This window comes from Vipera ursinii (assembly GCF_947247035.1).
Source record: "Vipera ursinii genome assembly, chromosome: 1".
Lineage (NCBI taxonomy): Eukaryota > Metazoa > Chordata > Lepidosauria > Squamata > Viperidae > Vipera > Vipera ursinii.
Genome location: NC_139512.1, coordinates 15,509,323 through 15,534,738, shown reverse-complemented (window position 1 = coordinate 15,534,738; position 25,416 = coordinate 15,509,323). Strand labels below are relative to the sequence as shown.

The 25,416-nt window shown below is 48.6% G+C and overlaps 1 protein-coding gene across 1 annotated transcript in view; it reads left to right on the top strand.

Moving 5' to 3' along the window:
- The window catches only part of PIAS4 (protein inhibitor of activated STAT 4), a gene marked incomplete at its 3' end in the record, with an annotated part of 46,286 nt that overhangs the window by 8,198 nt on the left and 12,672 nt on the right, over positions 1-25,416 (top strand). Inside the window, exons 2-4 of the mRNA XM_083350352.1 lie at positions 7,962-8,427; positions 19,633-19,717; positions 21,740-21,781. Coding sequence (XP_083206478.1) covers positions 7,962-8,427; positions 19,633-19,717; positions 21,740-21,781 — 593 coding nt within the window. The remainder of the gene's footprint in view (positions 1-7,961; positions 8,428-19,632; positions 19,718-21,739; positions 21,782-25,416) is intronic.

Here is a 25,416-nt window from a genome sequence, read left to right as displayed (position 1 = left end):
GCTATCATCTATATCGATCTATATATCTCTAGCTATCTGGCATCTATCTATCTATCTATCTATCTATCTATCTATCTATCTATCTATCTTACCTACCTATATCCATCCATCCATTCATGTATCCATCCATCATCTATATCGATCTATCTATATATCTAGCTATCTGCCATTATCTATCCATCCATCCATCCATCCATCTCTGACTGCTTATCTCTCTCTCTATCTATCCATCCAATCTATCTATCTATCTATCTATCTATCTATCTATCTATCTATCTATCTATCTATCTATCTATCTATCTCTATCCTACCTACCTATATCCATCCATCCATTTATGTATCCATCCATCTATCATCTATATCGATTTATGTATGTATCTATCCATCCATATCTATCTATCTATCTATATCTATCTATCTATCTATCTATCTATCTATCTATCTATCTATCTATCTATCTAATTATATCTACGTATATGCATCCATGTATCCATCCATCCATCATCTATATTGATCAATCTATATCAATCTATATATCTAGCTATCTGGCATTATCTATCCATCCATCCATCCATCTCTGACTATCTATCTATCTATCTATCTATCTATCTATCTATCTATCTATCTATCTATCATCTATCTATATCCTACCTACCTATATCCATCCATCCATTCATGTATCCATCCATCATCTATATCGATCTATGTATCTAGCTATCTATCCATCCATATCTATCTATCTATCTATCTATCTATCTATCTATCTATCTATCTGCATCCATGTATCCATCCTTCCATCTATCATCTAAATCAATCTGTATCGATCTATCTATATATCTAGCTATCTGGCATATCTGCCTGCCTGCCTGCCTACCTGCCTACCTACCTATCTACCTACCTACCTACCTATATCCATCCATGTATCCATCCATCCATCTATCAATCTATATCAATCTATCTATCCATCCGTCCCTCTGCAGTTCTTAAGGTCTTGCAGGAGCGTTGTTGTTTCCGTGGTTTCTTGCCTGAGGACCTAGACGTGGTTACTAGCAAAGATTTGAAGGGATTTGTAAAAGAAAAGCAGGCCGACTTTGCTTAACAACCTCTCATTTTATCAGGAAAGTTACAAAGTCCCTGGAACACCTTCATGGCCCATCAAGCACTCCCAGACATCATAAACCCTCGCGCTGCTCACCCAGCGGTCATGCGGCTGCATATTCGGGCAGGTCAGCTTTACGACCCGTCACGCATTCTGCAGTCAGGTACGACTGCGATTTGCAAGTGTGGGTTTTTGTTTTTTTTCCCCCACTGGCTTTCCGCAAAAAATGCCCGTTCACATAAAGACCGCTGCACTGGCGTAACGACCGCTGGGCTTGCTTAACCATTACTGTGAAAAAAAGGCCAGAAATTTAGTTCTAATAATGTGGGTCCTTTGATTTTACCCATCGTCGTGATTTACGGCTGCAATTCCTGGATTAATTATGGTCGTACGTCGAGGACTGGCTGTATACAGTTCATCCTCAACTTATGACCACAGTGGAGCCCCAAATTTATGCGCCTAAGTGAAATATTTGTTAAGTGAACTTTGACTCATTTTACGACCTTCCTTGTCACTGTTGCTAAGTGAATCACTGCAGTTGTTAATGACACGGTTGTTCAGGGAATCTGGCAGAAGGTCCCAAAAGGGGATCATGTGACACCCCCCCCCCCCCGGGGACACACGACCGTTATAAATATGAACCAGTTGCCAGGCGTCTGAATTTTGTGGGGACGCTGCAGCGGTTGTACGCCTGAAAAAAACTCATTTTCCCAACTCATTTTTTCCCAGTGCCGTTGTAACTTTGAACAGTCGCTAAATGAACTGTTGTATTTTGAGGACTACCTGTAGTTTTATTTCTATATAGAAGGATTGATCACCACCTTTCCTTATTCATGCTTAGAGAGCCACACAGTTTGGTGGCAAAGTTGAAGTCTGAATTGGAAATTTAGCTGTTGTATTGTCCCAGGCTTTTCCATCATTCATTCATTCATTCATTCTTTCTTTCTTTCTTTCTTTCTTTCTTTCTTTCTTTCTTTCTTTCTTTCTTTCTTTCTTTCTTTCTTTTTTCTTTCTTTTTTCTTTCTTTCTTTCTTTTTTTCTTTCTTTCTTTCTTTCTTTCTTTCTTTCTTTCTTTCTTTCTTTTTTTTTTCTTCCCTCCCTCCCTCCCTCCCTTCCTTCTCCCTCCTTCCTTCCTTCCTTCCTTCCTTCCTTCCTTCCTTCCTTTCTTTAACTTTTCCTTCCTTCCTTCCTTCCTTCCTTCCTTCCTTCCTTTCTTTCTTTAACTTTTCCTTCCTTCCTTCCTTCCTTCCTTCCTTTCTTTAACTTTTCCTTCCTTTCTTCCTCCCTCCCTCCCTCCCTCCCTCCCTCCCCCTTCCTTCCTTCCTTCCTTCCTTCCTTCCTTCCTTCCTTCCTTCCTTCCTTCCTTCCTTCCTTCCTTCCCTCTCCTATTCTTCCTCTTATTCTCCTTCCTCCTCATTGTTGTTCTTATGCTGGATGAAGGTTTATTTACAGCTTTCCAGATTATGCTGTCTTTCTGAATATTCTCGGCAAACACGCTTGATTTTCTCTCCCCTGCTTGTAGTGTGCTTCGGGCTTCAAGTTAGCAACCCCGCGTTTTTTTTTTAGGAGCTAGCACCGGGTGTTTTAAGATCTCGTACCTGGCACTGAAAAGGTTTGACAAGGTTTCTCAGCCTCTATTTTAGGGACTGCGGGTGGTGATGCTGGATTGTTTTGTTCCTGGGCCATCACGGCTTCTGGGCTGTCTCCAGTTCCGCCGCTGGGTTTATGGCAAGCCTGTCCGGATTGTGACTCAGCAAGTCCAACCCTGCTCACCAACCGTGGCTGGCAGATTGGGGGGGGGCACTCTGCCAGATACAGACCGCAAAACGAGGGGGCTGCTGGTTGAGAGGCCAGAGCTAGTTGGTCTGAATCAGATTTACCGGGACACAAACCATGTTAGAGATAAGAGAGGTCTGGGATGGGGGCGGGCTAGGTGGTAATTTCAGATTTTGCTTTCACAGTTATTCCTCGATTTAGGACTATCGTTTATATGTTACTTATATGTAAGGGTGTAGGAAGTCTATACAAATGTTGTATATAGGATGTTTAAATGTGTGTTGTGTATGTGTGCACTTTGAGAGCAAGGAACTAAATTTCATCTTTAATGTGTGCCAGTGTGACCCCAGTAAAAAATGACAATAAAGGTTATCTATCTCTGTTATCTTTCTATCGTATCTATCTATTATCTGTCCCTAATAACTCTAAAAATACAAATTCCAAGCATATTTGTGCAATGGTATAAATTGTGCAATGGTAACAGAGTGAGCGCCTGTTACTCATCCCAGCTTCTGCCAACCTAGCAGTTCGAAAGCACGTAAAAATGCAAGGAGAAAAATAGGGACCACTCCGGTGGGAAGGTAACAGCGTTCCGTGCGCCTTTGGCGTCTAGTCATGCCGGCCACCTGACCACAGAGACGTCCTTGGACAAGCGCTGGCTCTTCGGCTTTGAAACGGAGATGAGCACCGGCCCCTAGAGTCGGAAACGACTAGCACGCATGTGTGGGGGAACCTTTACCTTTACCTTTTATAAATTCCTTGAACTCTGGGATAATTGTAAAACAGCTGTTTATTGTTTAAGAACCATAAAACAATAAAATTGACCATTTATAAAATCTAAAAATCGACTGTCTTAGCTTTCGCTGATCCACTGTCAGCGTCATCAGAGTAGGCATTAGGGGTGGGGACTTTACTTATAAACCCAATTGACTTCGCGCCCTACTCATTGATCGTGTAATGAATGGGCCTGCCTGTTCTAATTGACAATAGTTGCTCTATATCTATATTTATATATCTATATCTATCATCTACCTCTGTCATATCTGTCTGTCCTATCTATCTATCTATCTATCTATCTATCTATCTATCTATCTATCTATCATCTACCTCTATCATGTCTGTCTGTCTGTCCTATCTATCTATCTATCTATCTATCTATCTATCTATCATCTACCTCTATCATGTCTGTCTGTCTGTCCTATCTATCTATCTATCTATCTATCTATCTATCTATCTATCATCTATCTATCATTATTTATAATATCTCTATTATCTACCTCTGTATTTATTTATTTATTTATTTATTTATTTATTTATTTATTTATTTATTTATTTATTTTATTTTATTTTAATCCCATTTATATCCCGCCCTTCTCCGAAGACTCAGGGTGGCTTACAATCTAAAGCACAAATCAATGTGCTTCGCACATTGCCTGCTTATTAGGGCTTTCAGCCACCCCCCCCCAAGCGGCATTATTACAAAGTCAGCTTAATTGCCCCCAACAATCTGGGTCCTCATTTTACCCACCTCGGAAGGATGGAAGGCTGAGTCAACCTTGAGCCTGGTGGGACTCGAACCTGCACTAATTGCAGGCAGCTGGTGTTACTTAAGGAGGCATTATTAGCCCATTGCTCCACCAAGGCATGTATGTACGTATATGTCTGTCTGTCTGTCAGTCTAATTGACAGCCGATTTTCCATTGCTAAGCAAGGCAGCTAAGTGAGCCACACCTGATTTTAGAACCATTTTTTTGTGTGCCATAATTAAGCGAACCACTGCAGTGGTTAAGTGAGTCATGGGGTCATTAAGGGAGTCCGCCTTCCTCTGCTGACCTGGTGGAAGCTGCTGACGAATGGGGATCACGTAACCCCCGGGAGACTGCAACCGTCGTAAATACGTGCCAGTGGCCCAATTTTGATTGTGCGTCCCTGGGGATGGTGCTCCCGCAACGGTCGAAAGTGTGTGGACTCTTCGCAAGTTCCTTTTTCTCAGTGCTGCTGTAACTGCCGTCGTTAAGTAAATGGTTGTAAGTCGAGGATTACCTGTACTTGTCATCCCCGACTTCTGAAACACGGCTATAGAGGATCATTTGACAGAAATGGGGAAAGAAATCCCTTTTGCTGTGGCTTGAGAAAGTCCGCAACAACCACAAATCTGAACTGCAGCTAGTCCTTGACTTACGACCGCGATTGAGCCCCAAATTTTTTGTGGCTAAGTGAAACATTTTTTTATGTGAGTTTTGCCCTGTTTTACAACTTTTCTTGCCACCGTTGTTAAGTGAATCACCGCAGCTGTTAATTAGTAATACCGTCGTTAAACAAATCCGGCTCTCCCAGTGACTTTGTCAGAAGGCCACAAAAGGGGATCACGTGACCCCCCGGGGGGACTTCGCAACCGTCATAAAATGAGTCAGTTGACAAGGGTCTGAATTTTGATCACGTGTCCCTGGGGAATATACCGCAGTGGTCAAGTAAGTGTGAAGAACGGTCCTAAGTCGGGTTTTTTTGCCCAGCGCCGTCGTAACTTTGAACGGTGTCTGGACTGTCGTAAGTCAAGGATTGCCTGCGGTTGTCAGACAAGCACATTAGCGCTTTTCGTTGCCTGTTGAATCTCTCCTATTTAGTCCCCGGCCTAAAGAACCAACTGCAGAGTTGCTACAAGTCCTAACCTGGATTGTGGAGTTATTTATAGGTTGACTCAGCTCCCTAGAACAAGGCAGCTTTGTGCGTTCCTATTTGTTTTTATTTTTTTTTAGCCGCAACCGGGCTTCCGCTAAACCCTAGCAGGCCTAGAGTGGCTGTGGCTTTTGAGTTGCTCCTGGTCCCTCCCTCCCTCCCTCCCTCCCCTCTCCCAATCCGTGGAGATTTTTCCATCTTTAACTTTACCTGGCGGGACAATTCCTGGATCCACCTTGAAGAGCAGGTGACACCCTGGGCTTTTGCCTTAGTACCTTCCCGGCGCCCGTTTTGCCCGTAGTCCTAGCCCGGGAGATCTTGGTCAGTGATCTCCAACCTTTCCGGCGTGGCGGAGCGGCGATAGCGGCGACGGTAGCAGCAGCTCCGGGGTTACAAGGAACGGTTTTGCGTGTGTGCACGTTGCTTTCGCAAATGCACTTTGGCACCTTTGTGTTCACGTGACTCCCGGGACACTGCAACCGTCGTAAATAGGAACCGGTTGCCAAGTGTCCGAATTTTCTTCACCTGACCACTGGGGGGGCTGCGCTGGTCATAAGTAAGGAATAAACAGTCCCTAAGTGAATATTTTTCAGTGCCATTGCAGCTTCAAATGGTCACTAAACAAATGGTTGTAACTCAAAGACAGCCTCTTGTTACATTTGATATCTAAGTGACCTCCCGCAGGCCGGACAGGGACATTTAAGGGTTCAGTATGTGGTCTGGGAGCTGTAAAATGCCCAGGTCTGCTACACATCTGGCCACCTTTGAAGAGCGCTCTAAAGAAGAACGTCTGCAGGACTTGGGTTTGGCTAGTCCAGGGGTAGGCAACCTCGGCTCTTTTGTGACTCATGGACTTCATCTCCCTGACTCAGGAATTCTGGGAGTTGAAGTCCATGAGTCACAAAAGAGCCGAGGTTGCCTACTCCTGGGCTAGTCTAAAGAAAAGAAGAACTAGGGGAGACATGATAGCAGCGTTCCAGTATTTGAGGGGTTGCCACAAAGAAAAGGAGGGGGTCAAATTATTCCCCAAAGCACCAGAGGGCAGGATGAGAAACAATGGTTGGAAACTCATCAAGGAGAGAAGCAACCTGGAATTAAGGAGAAACTTCCTGACAGTGAGGACAATTAACCAGTGGAACTCCTTGCCTCCAGAAATCGTGGGCGCTCCATCACTGGAGGTTTTTAAGAAGAGAGTAGACAGTAACTTATCTGAAATGGTATAGGGTCCCCTGCTTGAGTGGGGGGCTGGACTGGAAGACCTCCAAGGTCCCTTCCAGCTTCTACTCTGTTCTGTTCTGTTCTAGTTCTGTTCTATATTCTGTTCTGTTCCATTCCATTTTTTTAAAAAAAATCTATTCTGTCCTGTCCTGTCCTTTGCTGTGATCCAGAGATACCGTATTTATTTATTTAGGCGTCAGCTGCCTTTGGAGATATTTTGAAAAGCAGGATGGGGGAAATGAAGCAGAAGGATGTTGGCTTCCAGAACTGTGTTTTGTTTTTTTTTAAAAGCTAGAGTTGCCCAGGAAACTGGTATAAGGGTAGAGCTAAGTGTTGACTTTGACCAACCCTATTTGAATAATAATAATAATAAAAGTTTGATCAGTCCTGAATTCTAGGCTCCTTGGGCAGAGATGTCTTCCGGTGACATGTATGTGTCATACACAGAATAAAACTTCAGAGTTATTAAGAAGAAACTCCGAACAGGCCACCTTCCATAAAACAGGTAGTCCTCGACTTACGGCCACAATTCAACCCCCAAATTTCTGTTGCTGAGTGAGACATTTGTTCAGTGCGTTTTTGCCCCGTTTTACGACCTCCCTCGCCATAATTGTTAAGTGAATGACTGCAGTTGTTAAGTTAGTAACACGGTTGTTAAGTAAATCTGCCTTTCCCGTTGACTTCGCTTGTCGGAAGGTCACAAAAGGCCATCGCGTGATCCCCGGGACGCCGCAACGGTCACAAATCGTGAGTCAAGGGTCCAGTGTCTCAGTGAATGATCGTGGGGAGGCTGCAACGGTCGTAAGCGTGAAGAACGGCCATAAGCCACTTTCTTCCGGGCCGTTGCGACTTCAGACAGTCACTAAACGAACTGTTGCAAGTCAAGGACTACCTGGGTGAGTCTAAAATTTTGCAGCTGGGGGTGGGCAACTCGTTGATGGTCGTAGAGATCCTTGGGCTAGTTCAGGGGTAGGTGACCTCGGCTCTTTTATGACTCGTGGACTTCAACTCCCAGAATTCCTGAGTCAGCTATGCTATGCTGACTCAGGAATTCTGGGAGTTGAAGTCCACGAGTCATAAAAGAGCCGAGGTTGCCTACCCCTGGGCTAGTTCGATCCTTCTCTGATTGCTTCTTTTGTTTTTGACCTCAAGGCTTGTCTGTCTTCTCTCTGCCCTCCCATCTCGTTCGCAGAACATGGTGATGAGCTTCCGGGTCTCCGACTTGCAGATGTTGCTGGGATTTGTGGGTCGGAGCAAGAGCGGACTCAAACACGAACTGGTAACGCGGGCCTTGCAGCTAGTCCAGTTTGACTGTAGCCCGGAACTGTTCAAGAAGATCAAAGAGATTTACGAGACTCGATACGCCAAGATCTCCGATCCGGGACAAACTCCCCAGCAGCAGCAGCAAACGCCGCTCCCGCCACCCCCGCAGCACCGATCTCCTTCCGAAGCCCTTTCCATCCATCCTTCTTACGACCGCAACAGCACGGTAGCCAGGACTGGTCTTTCTAACCCCAACATAGACTACCCCTCCCTCTACGGAAAATATTTAAACGGACTTGGACGGTTGCCAGTCAAACCTGTGAAGCCTGAGGTCCGATTGGTGAAACTTCCCTTCTACACGATCCTGGACGAACTGTTGAAGCCCACAGAACTCGGTGAGTTGGGCCCGGACGATCGCTGGCGGCCTTGGAGCTCTGGCCTTCCGGGCCTCACGGACGGAGGTGGGGACGGACCACCGATGAGGCCTGGAGGAGAAATCCAGCGGCCGGGCCTCTTTTGCCTGAGCCTCAGAGCTCTTTCCCTTGCTTCTCTTCCGAGCTGTGGTTTGCCTCTTGTGGGATGGACCGATGGGTGGATCCGGCTGGCTGGATCCCAAGGTGGCTTGGAACAATTGTCTGTGGAGATTCTCGGCCGTCCAGCTCATGGTTATCCCCAAGGTGCTTAAACTGGACTTTCTGGTTTTTCCTTTGAAGATGTTTTGCTTCTCCTCCAAGAAGCTTCTTCAGTTCTGACTGTATGGTGGGGGAATGGAAGGATTTATACTGCTTGCAGACAGCCGGTCTTTTGCATCCTTTCGGAGAGTCGTTGGGCCCATTTGGAGGTTTGCCTGTGTCCTCAGGGTCACCTGAGTGGGGCAAATGGGGTGCAGGATGAGTCTGCTGAAGCACGAGTGAGATTCAGACAACACAGACTCATCCCCAACAGCCTGTGGCCCTCTTCGACAGTGAAGGGACCCAGGGCAGAAAACATCCTCCACACTCATTTGCAAGACTCAGGTGACCCCACCTGGCCCCAACATCTTTCTCTAAAAGGATGCAAACGACCAGCTGACTGCAAAGAGGATCAGAGAAAAACCAGAGAGTCCGGTTGCCTCCTGAAAAAGCAGCTTTGGCTTGGAACTATCGTGGCCCAGAAAACAAGAGTTGTGGGCAGAGAGGACTGGAAAGCTTTGGGTCCTGCTTAAAAGTTGGCCAGTTCTTTAGCAGATGCCGTCCACTTTGGGAGAGGTCAAAGAAAAGCGAACATTTTCTTTTTTTCCTAACTGGGGGTCCCGAGGCTCCTTGCAGTCCTGTATCTGGAGGACTGCGTATAAATGTGGAGGTCTTTGACAACTCGCCGCGGCCCACTCGCCACGGCTCAATTCCTCGCAAGACAAACTCGCCCTGGCCAATTGCTGTGGGACAGCTCATTGCAGGACAAGAGTTGTGCAAATTTGGAAGAGATAGTCTAATACCGGGATAGTATTAGTCTAATACTGCCGGCCTGCGGGCCGGACGCGTCAGGGCGAAAGCGCGGACACCTCATTGCCGGCAAGGGGGGGGGGGGGAAAGTTGCGATAGGTCGCGACACGTCACGCGACGTTGCGAGTTTGACACCCCTGGTCTAATGGAATCATTAAGGGAAAGATGCCAAAGGAGGGAGAAAATAAAATGCGAATGACAAAAATTAACATAATTTTTCCCCCCAAATTATTTTAAATAACTGAATGGTTGAATGGCTTCTCAGTGACTTGTCCCGGGGGCAAGCTGGCCATGCCGAGCTGGCCGTGATAAGGTGACCATGGTGAGTCGGCCGTGGCGAGCTGGCCGTGACGAACTGGCCGTGACGAGCTGGCCGTGGCGAGCTGGCCATGGCGAGGTGACCGTGGCAAGTCGGCCATAGCAAGTTGGCCGTGGCGAGCTGGCCGCAACGAGTTGTCCCATTCCGACAATCGTCTTGCTGTCCTTGAGGGATCCTTTGAGTAAACCGATTGGGACTGAGTGACCGGTGAATTTGTAACAGGGACTCCTGGCTTCTGCTTGGCTTGTCTTTACCTCCCAAGGGGTATTGTTGGGAAGTGGATCTGTTGTTTGCGCATAGCTCGGTGGAATCTTCTTTGGCGAACCGGCTGAGGCAATCTCTGTGTTTTGATTGCAAGATGATTTAAGAGGCCGCTCCGGTGTGTCCTCTTGAGAAATTCCAAATCCAAACATTCTCCAAATGTTTTTACGCTGCTGCCGATTGTTTTAGACCAGGGTGGATGGAGATGGAGGCTTTTTATGAGCCAATGCTGCTGCTGCTGCGGTGTTTCATACGAGCAAACCGAACGAGAGCATCGCGTGGCGGCCGCATTTTCACAGGTTGCCGCTATGGGGGGAGGAAAATGTCCCCTCTTCTTTACGATTGTATTAATAGAACTGTGGGTTGTTGTTGTTGTTATTCCCAAGTCGCGAGGACTAACAGTGAAGGGGCATTTTTATTGTGTGTTTGTCAAACCGCACCTAGGGTGCTAGATCCAGTTCTCGGTAGCAAAGCTTCGGAACGAGGTGGGAAGGAAGGATCGCAAGGCTTATGCAGATAAATTGAAAGAGAAAACCAAGGTGGGACAGGAGAGGTTGGCCTTCTCAAATCTAGAAGGACCAGGATTTCAGAATCAGGGTAGAAACTGGAAGGGACCTTGGAGATCTTCTAGTCCAACCCCTTGCTCAAGCAGGAGATCCTATGTCCAGTCTATTGTTAAAAACCTCCAGTGTTTAAGCATCCACAACTTCTGAAGGCAGGTGGTTCCACTGGTTAATTGTTCTCACTGTCAGGAAATTCCTTCCTTCCTTCCTTCCTTCCTTCCTTCCTCATTTAAAGAATAACAGGGTTAGGGACCTTGGAGGTCTTCTAGTCCAACCCCCTGCTCAGGCAGGAGACCTTATACTTTTTCAGACAACTGGCTGTCCACTCCCGTCTTAAAAACCTCCAGTGATGAAGCATCCACAACTTCTGGTGGCAAGCTGTTCCACTGGTTAATTCTCCTCACTGTTTGGCAGCTAGGGACCACGTCAGCACAGGACACTGAAGCCGTCATAAATATGAGTCAGTTGCCAAGGGTCTGAATTTTTTTTTATTTTAATCCCATTTATATCCCGCCCTTCTCCGAAGACTCAGGGCGGCTTACAATCTAAGAAGCACAAATCAACGTGCTTAGCAATAGCCTTCATTCTATGTATATGCCTGCTTATTAGGGCTTTCGGGGGCCCCCAAGCGGCATTATTACAAAGTCAGCTTAATTGCCCCCAACAATCTGGGTCCTCATTTTACCTACCTTGGAAGGATGGAAGGCTGAGTCAACCTTGAGCCTGGTGGGACTCGAACCTGCACTAATTGCAGGCAGCTGGTGTTACTTAAGGAGGCATTAGCCCACTGCTCCACCATGACCATGGGGGGGATGCTCCAACGGTCGTAAAGTGTCAAAAATGGTCTTAAGTCACTTTTTCCGGCGCCGTTGTAACTTCGAGCGGTCACTTAAACTGTCGTAAGTCGGGTACTACCTGTACTTCAATTTGATCTACTTCATTTTTTATTTTTTTACTCCGTCCTTCTCCGCTATAAGCTCCTGTTTTCTAGCATCCGGCCAAAGTTGGCCTCCGAAACCAGCCTACAGCTCCCAAGATTCTCTGGCCTGGTTTGCAGGTCGCATTCAGCCAATCTGTGGTTTGTTTTGACTTCGTGCCCTGTGCGGACTCAGCCGTGGCAGTTTCCGAGCCGTGGTTTGGCAGTTTCGTAGTTGGGCAGGATGTTTTAAGACCTGGGCTTCAGTTTGTTTGTTTGTTAGTTTGTAATGGGGGGGGTGATGGTCCCCAACCCCTGGTCCGTGGACTGGTACCGGGCCACGGCATGCTAGCAACCGGTCCGCACAAACAAGAATCTTCTTCAGCTCTGACCGGATGGTGGGGAAGCGAAGGATTTATACTCCTTGCAGACAGCTGGTCATTTGCATCCTTTGAGAGAGTCCTTGAGGCCACTTGGAGGCTTATCTGTGTCCTCAGGGTCACCTGAGTGGGGCAAATGGCCGTGGAGCCTTGTTGGAGCTGCCGAAAGGACCGTGTTGTAGACAGGAGGTGAAGCATGTCATGTCCCTCCCCTTCTGTTAATAATAAAAAGGTAAAGGTAAAGGTTCCCTTGCACATGCGTGCTAGTCGTTTCCGACTCTAGGGGCTGGTAGTCATCTCCGTTTCAAATCCGAAGAGCCAGCGCTTGTCCGAGGATGTCTCCGTGGTCATGTGGCCGCCATGACTAGACGCCAAAGGCGCACGGAACGCCGTTACCTTCCCACCGTAGCGGTCCCTATTTTTCTCCTTGCATTTTGACGTGCTTCCGAACTGCTAGGTTGGCAGAAGCTGGGACGAGTCACAGGCGCTCACTCTGCTACGCGGCACTCGGGATTCGACCCGCCAAACTGCCGACCTTCTGATCGACAAGCTCAGCGTCCTAACCCACTGAGCCACCGCATCCCTTTCTGTTAATAATAATTAATAATAATAATAAACTTGGAAGGGACCTTGGAGTTCATCTAGTCCAACCCCCTGCTCGGGCAGGAAACCCTATTCCATTTCAGACAAATTGGCTGGCCAGTCTCTTCTTGAAAACCTCCAGTGTTGGAGCATTCACCGCTTCTGGAGGTAGGTGGTTCCACTGGTTAATTGTTCTGACTGTCAGGAAGTTTCTCCTTAGTTCTAGGTTGAGAGAGGGCTGTTCAGTTTTGACCTAGATGGCCTCTTTGACCCTGTTCTGTACCAGCCTGCTACCGGCCTTGCAGAAAAGGCAACCCCTTTATAAACGGCAAGAGGCTGGAATACGTCTGCCAAATTTATTACAAAAACAAACAAGACACGTACCAAGATACAGGAGCTTTGAAACACTATCTGAGCGGTTGCTTTCAGCAAACCAGCCCTCCCCAAACATTCCCTTTATAAAGAGTTCAGGGCGTGGCCTCTCTTTGCCTCCTTCCGAGGTGCCCCATTGCCTTCCTCTGTTTACTCCTGATTGACTGCCTCCTGCGTCGGGCGTCCTTGAACAGGGCCAGCTGTGGGTCCTCTTCATCCACGCTGTCAGGCTCACACAGCTGGGTCTCCGTGGTGACCAAGTGGGAGGGGCCTGCCTGAGGGCTATCATCAGCAAGATCTTCAACACCCCCCTCCTCCTCTGAGTCGTCGTCCGACCCAACTGCCGAACCCACAGGCTGACCCTGAATCACAACAGACCCCTCTTTCAAACCAGCGGTCCTCTCTGTCCAAAATGTGGACTCGGCTGTCCTCGAAAGAGCGGCCTCTGTCTTTCCAATGCAGATGGGCGGCTGAATCTCCTCCTGATGGATTTTGTTGTCCTGTGTTGTGCCCTGCCTTTGTGAAGCCCTCGTTTTTGTTTTCCCGGGAATAAGCCAGAAACTCCAGTTGCCTCTTGAAAAAAGCACTTTTGGGACAACCTCATCTAAGCTCTTTAAATAAATACCTCAATCCTTAGAGGTAGCTCTTGACTGACAACACTTCATTTAGTGACCGTTCAAAGTTTCCCCACCCCCCCAAAAAAAGTGACTCGTGACCATTTTTCACGCTTACCGACCTTACACCCCGCCCCGCCCCCCCCATGGTCACATGATCAAAGTTGAGACGCTCCTATTGATGACGCTTTCGGCGCGATCCCCTTTTGCGACCGTCTGACGCAAGCAAAGTCAATGGGGGAAGCCAGATTCGCTTAGCAACCGTGTCCCTAACTTAACAACCGCAGGGGTTAGTTCCCTTGACAACCCGTGACTCGAGTGTTCATAAAATGGGGGGCAAAATTCTCGTTCGCAAACGTCTCTCGGCTTAGCAACAGAAAGGTCGGACTCAGCTGTGATCGTATCTTGAGGATGAGCTGTGTTTAAAAAGGTGGAAATCAAAAGCTTGCCATTTGGGGCTGGCCAACGTTTCCACTTTCCTGGGCGCTCTTAGCGAGCTCGGAGAGATGCCTCCCCTCCTTCTAGATCCGCTCAGATTAACGTCTCCCCTTCAGCTGCAGAGGCCTTGGCAAACCCTGCTGTGAATTAACACCTCATAATTAGCATAATTAAATTTAGCAAAATGCCAGGACAGCAACGGCGGGCGAAGTGGGGAACGTAGGCAGGAAGCTTGCGTTTATTGCGATCTTCCCGTGGCAAAGAGGCCTGGACTGTTTTCCTCGCCGTCTAAAGCCCCTGGGTTTAAAATCTTTTCGGCTTGAGAGGGATGAGCTGTTGTGTCGAAACGGTCTCCTTTCAAGGTCCTCGGCACCGGTAGTCCTCGGCGTACGACCCCCAGTGAGCTCCAGATTACTGTTGCTAAGCCAGATAGTTGTTAAACCAAATCTTGCTCCATTGGAACCACGGTGGCGCAGTGGTTAGACGCGGTATTGCAGGCTGACTCTGCCAACTGCCGGCAGTTCGATCCCAATCAGCTTGAGGTTGACTCAGCCTTCTGAGGTGGATTAAATGAGGGGCAATAGGCTGACTCGGTAAACTATTTAGAGAGGGCTGTAAAGCGGTGTATAAGTCTAAGTGCTATTGCTATTGCCCTTCCTTCCTTCCTTCCCTTCCTTTTCCTTCCTTCCTTCCTTCCTGTCCTCTCCTCTTCACTTTTTCCCCTCCCTCCCTTCCTTTTGCTCCCTTCCTTCCTTCTTTCCTTCGTCTCTTTCTCTTCCTTCCTTTTCTATCATCATTTTCTTTCCTTCCTTCCTTCCTTCCTTCCTTCCTTCCTTCCTTTTCTCTTATCCCTGCATCTTTCCTCATTTTTTCCTTCTTCCTCCCTTTCTCTCTCTCCCTTCCTTTTCTATCCACCATTCTCCCTCCTTCCTTCCTTCCTTCTCTCTCTTCCCATCTCCTCCTCTTCATTTTTCCCCTCCCTCCCTTCCTTTAGCTCCCTTTCTCCCCTTCCTTCCTTTCTTCCTTCCCAGTGGTTAGAATGCAGCATTGCAGGCTGACTCTACTCTTTGCCAGCACTTCGACCCGTTCAAGGTGGACTCAGCCTTCCATCCTTCCAAGGTGGATAAAATGAGGACCCAGATCTTTGGGAGCAACAGGCTGACTCTGTAAACCGCTTAGAGGGGGATATAAAGCACTGTGAAGCAGTATATAAGTGCTATTGTTATTGCCCTCCTTCCCTCAAATTCTGCCGACTGCCAGATGTTCGATCCTGACCGTCTCGAGGTTGTCTCAACCGTCCATCCTTCCGAGGTCAGTAAAATGAGGACCCAGATTGTTGGTGTGTGTGTGTGTGTGTGTGTGTGTGTGTGTGTGTGTGTGTGTGTGTGCGTGCAGTGTGCTGACTCAGTAACCCCCTTAGAGAAAGTCTAAATTTGGATAGTGTGACCGCGGGGATGCTGCAACGGTCACAAAACAAATGGTTGTAAATCGAGGATTACCTGTACTCGGGGGGTGGGGGTGGGAAGGGGGTGGTGGATGTTGGCAAGATTAGTTTCTGGTGCTGTTCACTTCCTTACTTTTTAAACTTTTAAATCAGAGCCTTGAGACATTTAAAAAACAGCTGGGCTCAGCATTAACCTGGAAACAACCCTGATTGAACTAAAGCGAGGGATAGCTCAGCTTGGAAACCTCCCTTTCCCTTCAGCATGGCTGGCTCAGGAATTCTGGGAGTTAAAGTCCACGAGCCATAAAAGGGCCACGTTTGGAGACCCCCTCCTCTAAAGGTACAAACCAGTAGTTCCACCGGATGTAGTTGGTCTACAGCAGGGGTGGGCAACCTTGGCCCTTTTATGCCTCGTGGGCTTCAACTCCCAGAATTCCTGAGCCAGCATGGCTCAGCTTGGAAATCTCTCCCTTTCCCCTCAGCGTGGCTGGCTCAGGAATTCTGGGAGTTGAAGTCCACGAGTCATGAAGGGGCCTAGGCCTAGGCCAGGGGTAGTTGGAGGGGACCTTGGAGGTCATCTAGTCCAACCGTCTGCTCAGGCAGGAAACCCTATCCAGGGTAGGCCACCTTGGCTCTTTTATGACTCGTGGACTTCAACTCCCAGAATTCCTGAGCCAGCCCCGCTGAGGAGAAATGGAGAGGTTTCCAAGCTGAGCCATGCTGGCTCAGGAATTCTGGGAGTTGAAGTCCACGAGTCAAAAAGGGGCCACGTTTGAAGACCCCCTGCACGACAACAAGGCAAATGACCGGCTGTCTGCAAGGAGTGTGAATCCTTCCATTTCCCCCACCATCCAGTCAGAGCGGAAGAAGCTTCCTGGAGGAGAAGCGAAACCTCTTCAAAGGAAAAACAAGAGAAAGTCCAGTTGAAAAAGCAACTTTGGGACGACCGTAGTCTGGATGACTGAGAATCTCCATAGACATTTGGGTTGAATTGTGGCCGTAAGGCAGCGGCTACCTGCAAATGCACAAAGTAAGAACGTGTTTTGGCAAATCTAAAACCGAACAGACGTTGAACGCAGAGACTCCTAGATGAGAAACGGATTGCCAGGTTTGGACCTTAAAAGTTCTCTCCTCTTGGGCTGGTCTGCTACGGAGGCCACGCAGCCGTGGCGGAAAGGAAGGGCCATTAAAAAATAAAAAGAAATGATGCCTGCCCCACTTCGGCGGCTGTGTCATGCAGCTGCTTCCCTTCCATTTACAATCCTTTTTCTACTCGGCTCTATTGATTTTCTTCTTCTTTCCCAAATCTCTCCAGCCGCTCAGGGGAGGCTCTGGGCACGGGAACAGCCGATGAAAAACTGACGGTAAATAACATGCAGCACCATTTGTGCTCCAGCTGCATTTTGAAGGTTTGAATATTTTCCATAGGTAGGAGAACGGCCTCCTTGCACACTGAGGAATGGAATGGAATGGAATGGAATGGAATGGAATGGAATGGAATGGAATGGAATTGAATTGAATTGAATTACAGGATAGGATAGGATAGGATAGGATAGGATAAGATAGGATAGGATAGGATAGGATAGGATAGGATAGAACTGAACTGAACTGAACTGAACTGAATTGAATTACAGGATAGAATAGAATAGAATAGAATAGAATAGAATAGAGAATAAATAGGAATAGAATAGAATAGAACAGAAGAGAAGAGAATAGAGAATAAATAGGAATAGACGAATAGAATAGAATAGAGAATAAATAGGAATAGAATAGAATAGAATAGAGAATAAATAGGAATAGACTAGAATAGAATAGAGAATAAATAGGAATAGAATAGAATAGAATAGAGAATAAATAGGAATAGACTAGAATAGAATAGAATAGAATAGAATAGAATAGAGAATAAATAGGAATAGAATAGAATAGAGAATAAATAGGAATAGACTAGACTAGACTAGACTAGACTAGAATAGACTAGGATAGAATAGAATTACAAAATAGAATAAGGCAGGGGTGTCAAACGCAATTTCATTGAGGGCCACATCAGCATTGCGGTTGCCCTTGGAGGGCCGGGTGGGTGTGGCCAGGGTGGGTGTGCCCTACTGGGTGGGCGTGGTGAGTGGGTGTGGCCTACTGGGTGGGCGTGGCCAGCTCTACATTGTTCGTTTCAAGGGTGCCTGTGGGGGCCTGGGCAGGAGTGGGACAGATCTGAGGGTCTCTGGCAGAAGGAGATGGGACCGGGGCAAGTGCCAAGGCATGGTCCACTGGAGGAGCCTCATTGTTCCTCAGGCTATGGTGGTGGTGGGGGGGCCTGGATGGTGGCATGGAGATCAAATGCCCAGCCCAGCCCTCAAGCACCCGCGGCACTAAGCCCAGCCCCACTTTCCCCTTTCTCCTCAAGGCTGCTGCTGCTGTGCTTGCTCTCCTTAGCCAGGTTGCTCATGATGGGTATGAGGGCAAAGTCAAGAGGGAAGCCCACTCCTTCTCCATGTGAGGAGACCTGGCTTTGTATCCAAAGCTTCCTAAGCAATAGGATGGGAGACCCCCCCCAGGATAGGCCAGGAGGAGGGGGCAAGGGGATGGTGAAAGGGCAGCAGGGAAGGACTAAGGCAGGACTTCCCTCAGACCTTTCCTCTCCTTCCTTCCTTCCTTCCTTCCTTCCTTCCTTCCTTCCTTCCTTCCTTCCTTCCTTCCTTCCAAGAGTAGTGGGAAAATATTTGAGTTGAGAGAGAATAACAAGTAAGAAACGCAGCTAGGGAAGTGTCATCCTTGGTGAGGAATGAAGAAATGCACCATCGCCTGGAAGTGGCCATGAACAGCATGAGAGTTAATGTTATCTGCGCAATGCTGCCCAGCCCCCAGCCTGCCCGATTTTGGCAGGCAGCGGGGTGCTCTCCACACAGTGCCAAGAGGCTGAGCCGGGTGGCATGAATCCGAAGAGAAGCGCGACACTGCCCAGGCCCTAGCCTGCCCGAAGTAGGCAGGGCCATGTGCTGAAGATGTGACCTAGTTGGGTCCACCAAGCTCAGAGAGCGCCAAGCACCCCCACAGTTCAACCATGAACTACAGACCCCAGAAGCCTCCAGAAGTTGTGGATGCTCCAACACTGGAAGTTTTTAAGAGGAAACTGGACAGCCATTTGCCTGAAATGGTATAGGTTCTCCTGCCTGAGCAGGGGGTTGGACTAGATGACTTCCAAGATCCCTTCCTATTATTATTATTATTATTATTATTATTATTATTATTATTATTATTATTATTATTATTAATCATCGCGCAGTCAGCCAGATGTTCAGACTGGATTTGGCATTTTTGTCTACCTCTCGAGTCCTTACCAAGCACCCGGGATAGGCAGATGTGGATGTTGGATGGTATTACAGATCTCGTCTCAGGATGGAAGCAGTTCCTAGCAAGGCCGCCTTTTGCAAGTGACTAATGGCAAATTTGTCAATGCCGATGATGGTGTTCAAGTGGCACTCCAGTTGTTTTGGGATTGCACCCAAGGCGCCTGTAACTATTGGTACTACCCTTGCTTGCCTTTGCCACAGTCTTTCTATTTCTATTTGTAGGCCTTTGTATTTTGTTACCTTCTCCAGTTCTTTCTCCTCTATTATTGTTGTTGTTATTATTACTACTACTGCTATTACTCTCTTTGACCGATGAAAGTTTTTCTTGGCTTGGGAAGTCCCTCTGCAGGGCAGGTGTTGCTATAGGATCCCGCAGAGGAACCTCTAATCCATTTTAAGAGCCTTGGTGGAGCAGTGGGCTAATGCCTCCTTACGTAACACCAGCTGCCTGCCATTAGTGCAGGTTCGAGTCCCACCAGGCTCAAGGTTGACTCAGCCTTCCGTCCTTCCGAGGTAGGTAAAATGAGGACCCAGATTGTTGGGGGCAATAAGCTGACTTTGTAATAATGCCGCTTGGGGGGTGGGCAAAAGCCCTAATAAGCAGGCATATACATAGAATGAAGGCTATTGCTAAGCACGTTGATTTGTGCTTCTTAGATTGTAAGCCGCCCTGAGTCTTCGGAGAAGGGCGGGATATAAATGGGATTAAAATAAATAAATAAATAAAAATAAATTTTCTTGCTTCCGCTTCCAGTAGTCGGGCTTTCAGCCAGATCTCCTTGGTCTCGTGTCATCCGTGGCAGTGACGTTTTGATGAGATTTGGCAGCTGCCTGTCTCCCTTCGAATTGCTCTCCTGACGATCTTTTTGCCTTCCCTGTCCAGTCCCGCAGAACAACGAGAAACTTCAAGAGAGTCCCTGTGTCTTTGCCCTGACGCCACGACAGGTCGAGCTGATCAGGAATTCCAGGTAAATATCCTTGCGAGTCCCATGCCAGATTGAAGGCCCCCCCCCCGTTGGAGTGGTGAATGGCAAAATGAAGAGAGAGAAAAAAATTCTTTTTTCTTGGCAGGTCTTGTGGCAGGCTAGCCAATCCAGCGGCGGAAAGTCCGGCCTTGTTTTAAAAATACCATCTTTGGCAACCTCGGCTCTTTTATGACTCGTGGACTCCAACTCCCAGAATTCCTGAGCCAGCATGGCTCAGCTTGGAAACCTCTCCATTTCCCCTCAGCGTGGCTGGCTCAGGAATTCTGGGAGTTGAAGTCAACTAGTCATAAAGCAGCCTAGGCCAGGGGTAGGCAACCTTGGCTCCTTTATGACTGGTGGACTCCAACTCCCAGAATTCCTGAGCCAGCATGGCTCAGCTTGGAAACCTCTCCATTTCCCCTCAGCGTGGCTGGCTCAGGAATTCTGGGAGTTGAAGTCCACCAGTCATAAAGCAGCCTAGGCCTAGGCCAGGGGTAGGCAACCTTGGCTCTCTTATGACTCGTGGACTTCAACTCCCAGAATTCCTGAGCCAGCCTGGCTCAGCTTGGAAACCTCTCCCTTTCCCTTCAGTGTGGCTGGCTCAGGAATTCTGGGAGTTGAACTCCACCAGTCATAAAGCAGCCTAGGCCTAGGCCAGGGGTAGGCAACCTTGGCTCTCTTATGACTCGTGGACTTCAACTCCCAGAATTCCTGAGCCAGCATGGCTCAGCTTGGAAACCTCTCCCTTTCCCCTCAGCGTGGCTGGCTCAGGAATTCTGGGAGTTGAAGTCCACGAGTCATAAAAGAGCCGAGGTTGCCTACCCCTACCATAGACTGACGGCATCTCTCTCAACCTCAGTATTGCTCCAGGAAAATGGGAGCATTAATGGCATCTCTCTGATTGGTGCTCCTAAGGGATCAGTTGCTAACGGTTGCATCAGTGTCCCTCGGCAATCATACAGGTTGGCCTTGACTTACGACTGGTTGCTTAGCAACCACTCGAAGTCACGATGGAGCCTCAAAACGGTCTTTACAACCTGGATTTCAAAGTTTTGAAAGACACAGTGAGAGAGAGAAGGAACAGAAAGAAAAAGGAAGGAAGGAAGGAAAGGATGGAGGAAAGGAAGGAGAGAGAAAAAGGAAGGAAGGAAGGGACAGAGAGAGAAGGAAGGATCGAAGGAAAGAAAAAGAAAGAAAAAGGAAGAAGAGAAAGAAAGAAAAGAAAGAAAGAAAGAAAGAAAGAAAGTCATGTGATGTTTACAGCCCCCCATAGTCAAGATGGTTTCCGGCAAAAGTCTGCCCTTAGCAAACTATGGATTCGCTTAATGAGCACAGCATTTGCTTGCCATGTTCACTTAGCGACTGCCACAGAAAAGGGACATAAAACAGGGCACGGTCACGTGATGGCCTGCTTACCAACCGGCCCGACTCAACGGGCTCGCTTACGGCCGTAACTCGAGGGCCGCCTGTCAGCGAGATGCATTTCTCCACCGAGCGTGCGGGCTCGTCAGTTTGCGGGGGAACTCTCCTCATCTCTTCCCCGCTGCTGCTTGGCCAGCGGGCTGTGGCTGATGGAGCGTGGAGTCCTAGCGACCACGCCGGGCGCAGTTTTGTGGACGCCTCAGTGCAATCTCTCCCGGGATTTGAGCCGCCTTCGGGCTACCCCTGTGGGCCAGCCCTCCGTCCTGTGACTCGCTTTAGGGCCAGCTCGCTTCTTTCGTCCAAACCTGCTCGATTTAATGACGCGGCCTCCGAATGACAGGTTTCGGGGCGACGGTTCACCTGTCCTTCTGCAGAGTGCGGGGGGGGTGGGGGGGGGGAAAGGGCTCTGATCCGGGACTCAGGCCACGACGGAAGAGTTGTCAGTTCGAGAGAACTTGCTTCCTTTGGCCACTTCTCGTTTTTTCTTTTTTTCTTTTCCTGTTCTTTTTCCATCTGCTTAAATTGTGGTTTTTCTGGTCTTTTGAGTTGTGTGCTCTTGTCGTTTGTTTTTTTTGTGTGTGTGTGTGTTTTTTTTTTTGACAGGGAGTTGCAGCCGGGCGTGAGAGCAGTCCAGGTTGTCCTCAGGTAAGCCCAGGTTCCAATTAACCCTCTTCTCCCCCCCACCCCCCCAAAAAAGAAACAGGGATGGAGTGGAAGGGATTTAAACAAGGCAGGGCCCCCGAGAGTTGAGATCCTGGGCAAACCGCCTCCAGACCTTTGCAAGAGGCGTGTTTGTCGTCAAAAGAGTTTTGACCTTGGAATGGAGAAGATTTGCAAGCCTTCCTGGCGCCTTCCGGCTCCTGAGTAGGTGGGCGGGGCGGGGCGGGGGGCAGTCTTGCCTTGCAATTGAATCATAGAATCACAGGGCCGGGAGGGACCCTGGAGGTCTTCTAGTCCAACTCCCTTCCCCAGGCAGGAGTCAAAATTCTGTCCACGTTTTTGGAGAATGCGGAGGGTGAATTGCGGGTAGATTTGGTTCTTCTCCTGTGTCAACTTCTGATATAAAAATCAAGTTTGATCACCCTGCCAACACGCCCAGAAAGGGAACGCAACTCCTGCTTTTCGTTAAATCCTCTCTGCCTTTCCTTATCTGAGCTGGGGGTGGGGGGAGGAGGAGGAAGAGGAATGACGCCTTGCTTTCTCCCATAAGTCAAATTTGAAGAACCTAGCAGTTCGAATGCACGTAAAAAATGCAAGTAGAAAAATAGGGACCTCTACGGTGGGAAGGGAACAGCGTTCCGTGCGCCTTTGGCGTCTAGTCATGCCGGCCACATGACCACAGAGACGTCCTTGGACAAGCGCTGGCTCTTCGGCTTTGAAACGGAGATGAGCACCGGCCCCTAGAGTCGGAAACGACTAGCACGCGTGTGCGGGGGAACCTTTACCTTTTTACCTTAAAGTGAAACCAAGGATGACAGCAGCGGGTACCGATACCGGTAGAAAGAAAAGTGCACAAAGGAAGGAGAGAGGGAGAGAATAGCAATAGCACTTAGACTTATGTGCCAGGGGTCCCCAACTCCCCCGGTCCGTGGACCAGTACCGGGGCCGCGGCATGCCAGCAACCGGTCCGCACAAACAAGCAAAGCCCCATCCGTGGGATGCAGGCAGCACACAAAACCACGTAACCCTCCGGTCCGCGGAAAAACCTCCCTCCGCGGAACCGGTCCCTGGTGCCCAAAAGGTTTGGAGACCTCTGTTATATGCCACTCTTTAAGCGGTTTTTATAGAGTCAGAATATTGCCCCCCCCCCCCAAAAAAACACCAATCTGGGCTCTCATTTTACCGACCTCGGAAGGAGGGAAGGCTGAGTCAACCTTCGAGCCGATGAGAGAATCGAACTGCAGACAGTCGGCAGAATTAGCCTGCGATGCCGCACGTTAACCACTGCGCCGCCACAGCTCTTGCAAGAGGAAGGAAGGAAGGAAGAGAAAAAGGAGGGAGAGAAAAAAGAGAAGGGAAATAAGAGATGGAGGGAGCAGGGGAGAGAGAGAAAAAAAGATGGAGAAAAAGAAGGGAAGGAAGGAGAGAGTAGCAGGAAGGAAAGGAAAGAAAGGTAGAAAGGAAAGGGCACGAAGGAAGGAGAGAGGGAGGGGAAGGGAGGGAATAGCAATAGCGCTTAAATTTATATGCCACTTCATAGTGCTTTACAGCCCTTTGTAAGCGGTTTATAGAGTCAGCTTATTTATTTATTTATTTATTATTTAAATTTATATACCGCCCTATTCCCGTAGGACTCAGGGCGGTTTACAGGGAGAATTAAAATACATAGGATACAAAAATTAAAAGCAGTTAAAAACTACAATTAAATTACAGTCCCTGAAATTAAACTAAAACCCAATTAAATTAGTTAAATTAAATTAGTTAAAACCCCTCAGTCTGGGCCAAACAGCTCGAAGAACGGAAGTTTTCAAGTCCCGGCGAAATGAGCGAAGGTCGGGGGCAGTCCTACGTTCCGTGGGTAGTTGGTTCCATAGGGCCGGTGCACCCACAGAGAACGCCCTTCCCCTGGGAATAACCCGCCGGCATTCCTTAACCGGCGGTACCCTGAGAAGGCCCTCCCTGTGGGAGCGCACAGGACGATGGGAAGTTGATGCCGGCAGCAGGTGTTCCCTTAGATAATCCAGACCCAAGCCATTCAGAGCTTTATAGGTCATCACCAGCACCTTGAATCTCACCCGGAGGGCAACAAGAAGCCAATGCAGCTCACGGAGAAGAGGTGTTACACGGGAGTATCGGGAAACTCCCATAACAACTCGTGCAGCTGCATTCTGCACCAGTTGAAGCCTCCGAGTGGTCCTCAAGGGCAGCCCCATGTAGAGAGCGTTGCAGTAGTCTAAACGGGAGGTCACGAGCGCATGGGTGACTGTGCGTAGGGCATCTCGGTCCAGATAGGGCCGCAACTGGCGCACCAGACGAAGCTGGGCCAAAGCCACTCTGGTCACGGCTCCTATGTGATCTTCGAAATTGAGCCGTGAATCCAAGAGGACGCCCAAGTTGCGAGCCCTATCAACGGGGGGCACCTCACCCCCCCATCATTAGTGATGGAACAACCTGGTTGGCCCAAGATGCCGGTATGCACAGCCACTCAGTATTGGCAGGATTGAGACGAAGCCTGTTTCTCCCCATCCAAACCCGGACCGCCTCCAGGCAACGGGACATCACGTCGAGGGCATCACTGGGTTGGTTATTGCCCCTCCCAACAGTCTGGCTCCTCATTTTACCGACCTCGGAAGGACGGAGGTGAGAGAATCAAACTGCTGGCAGGGAGCAGAATTAGCCTGCAAGACGTGTGTGTGTGTGTGTGTGTGTGTGTGTGTGTGTGTGTGTGTTAAAACCCCTCAGTCTGGGCCAAACAGCTCGAAGAACCAAGTTTTCAAGTCCCGGCGAAATGAGCGAAGGTCGGGGGCAGTCCTGAGTTCCATGGGAAGTTGGTTCCATAGGGCTGGCACGCCCACAGAGAACGCCCTTCCCCTGGGAATAACCCGCCGGCATTCCTTAACCGGCGGTACCCTGAGAAGGGTACACGTGTGCGCATGCGCACATACACACGAATGAATGAACCTTTATTGTCCAAGTAGCACCATGTATATTGAGAAATTGAGATTGGCTGAGCCTCCCTTTGTCAACTCACAGTGACAACAAACCCACCATCTTGTTACACCATGTGCGCTAATTGCACAACGCACCAGCCTTACAAGTCAATCATACATAAAGTTTATAAAATTTATTTCCCATTCAGGAGCCTGACAGCCCATGCTTCAGCCTGTTGGTACGGCTGGCTATACTCCTGTATCTCCTACCCCAGTGAAGGCGAACCTTTTAGAGACCGAGTGCCCAAACTGCAACCCAAAACCCACTTAGGTATCATCGGGTGCTGGGTGGGTGTGGCCCATTGGGTGGGCGTGGCTGCGGTGATAACGGCAGATTGGGTGGGACTAAAAAGTTATATCAAATCAATCACAACTTTGCGATATCTTTTCCCCCCCCCCCCCGCGAGAAGTTGAAATTGAACTTTTTTTTTTTGCACATGGCGGCGGAGGCCTAAAGCGAAAAGGTTTTATAAAACCCAGCTGAAGGCCTAGGACTGGGGCGACCGCACGCGTGCCCGCAGAGAGAAGGCTCTGTGTGCCACCTGTGGCACCCGTGCCATAGGTTTGCCACCACGGTCCTACCCGATGGTAGGAGAGTAAAGAGATACCGACCAGGGTGTGAGTCGTCCC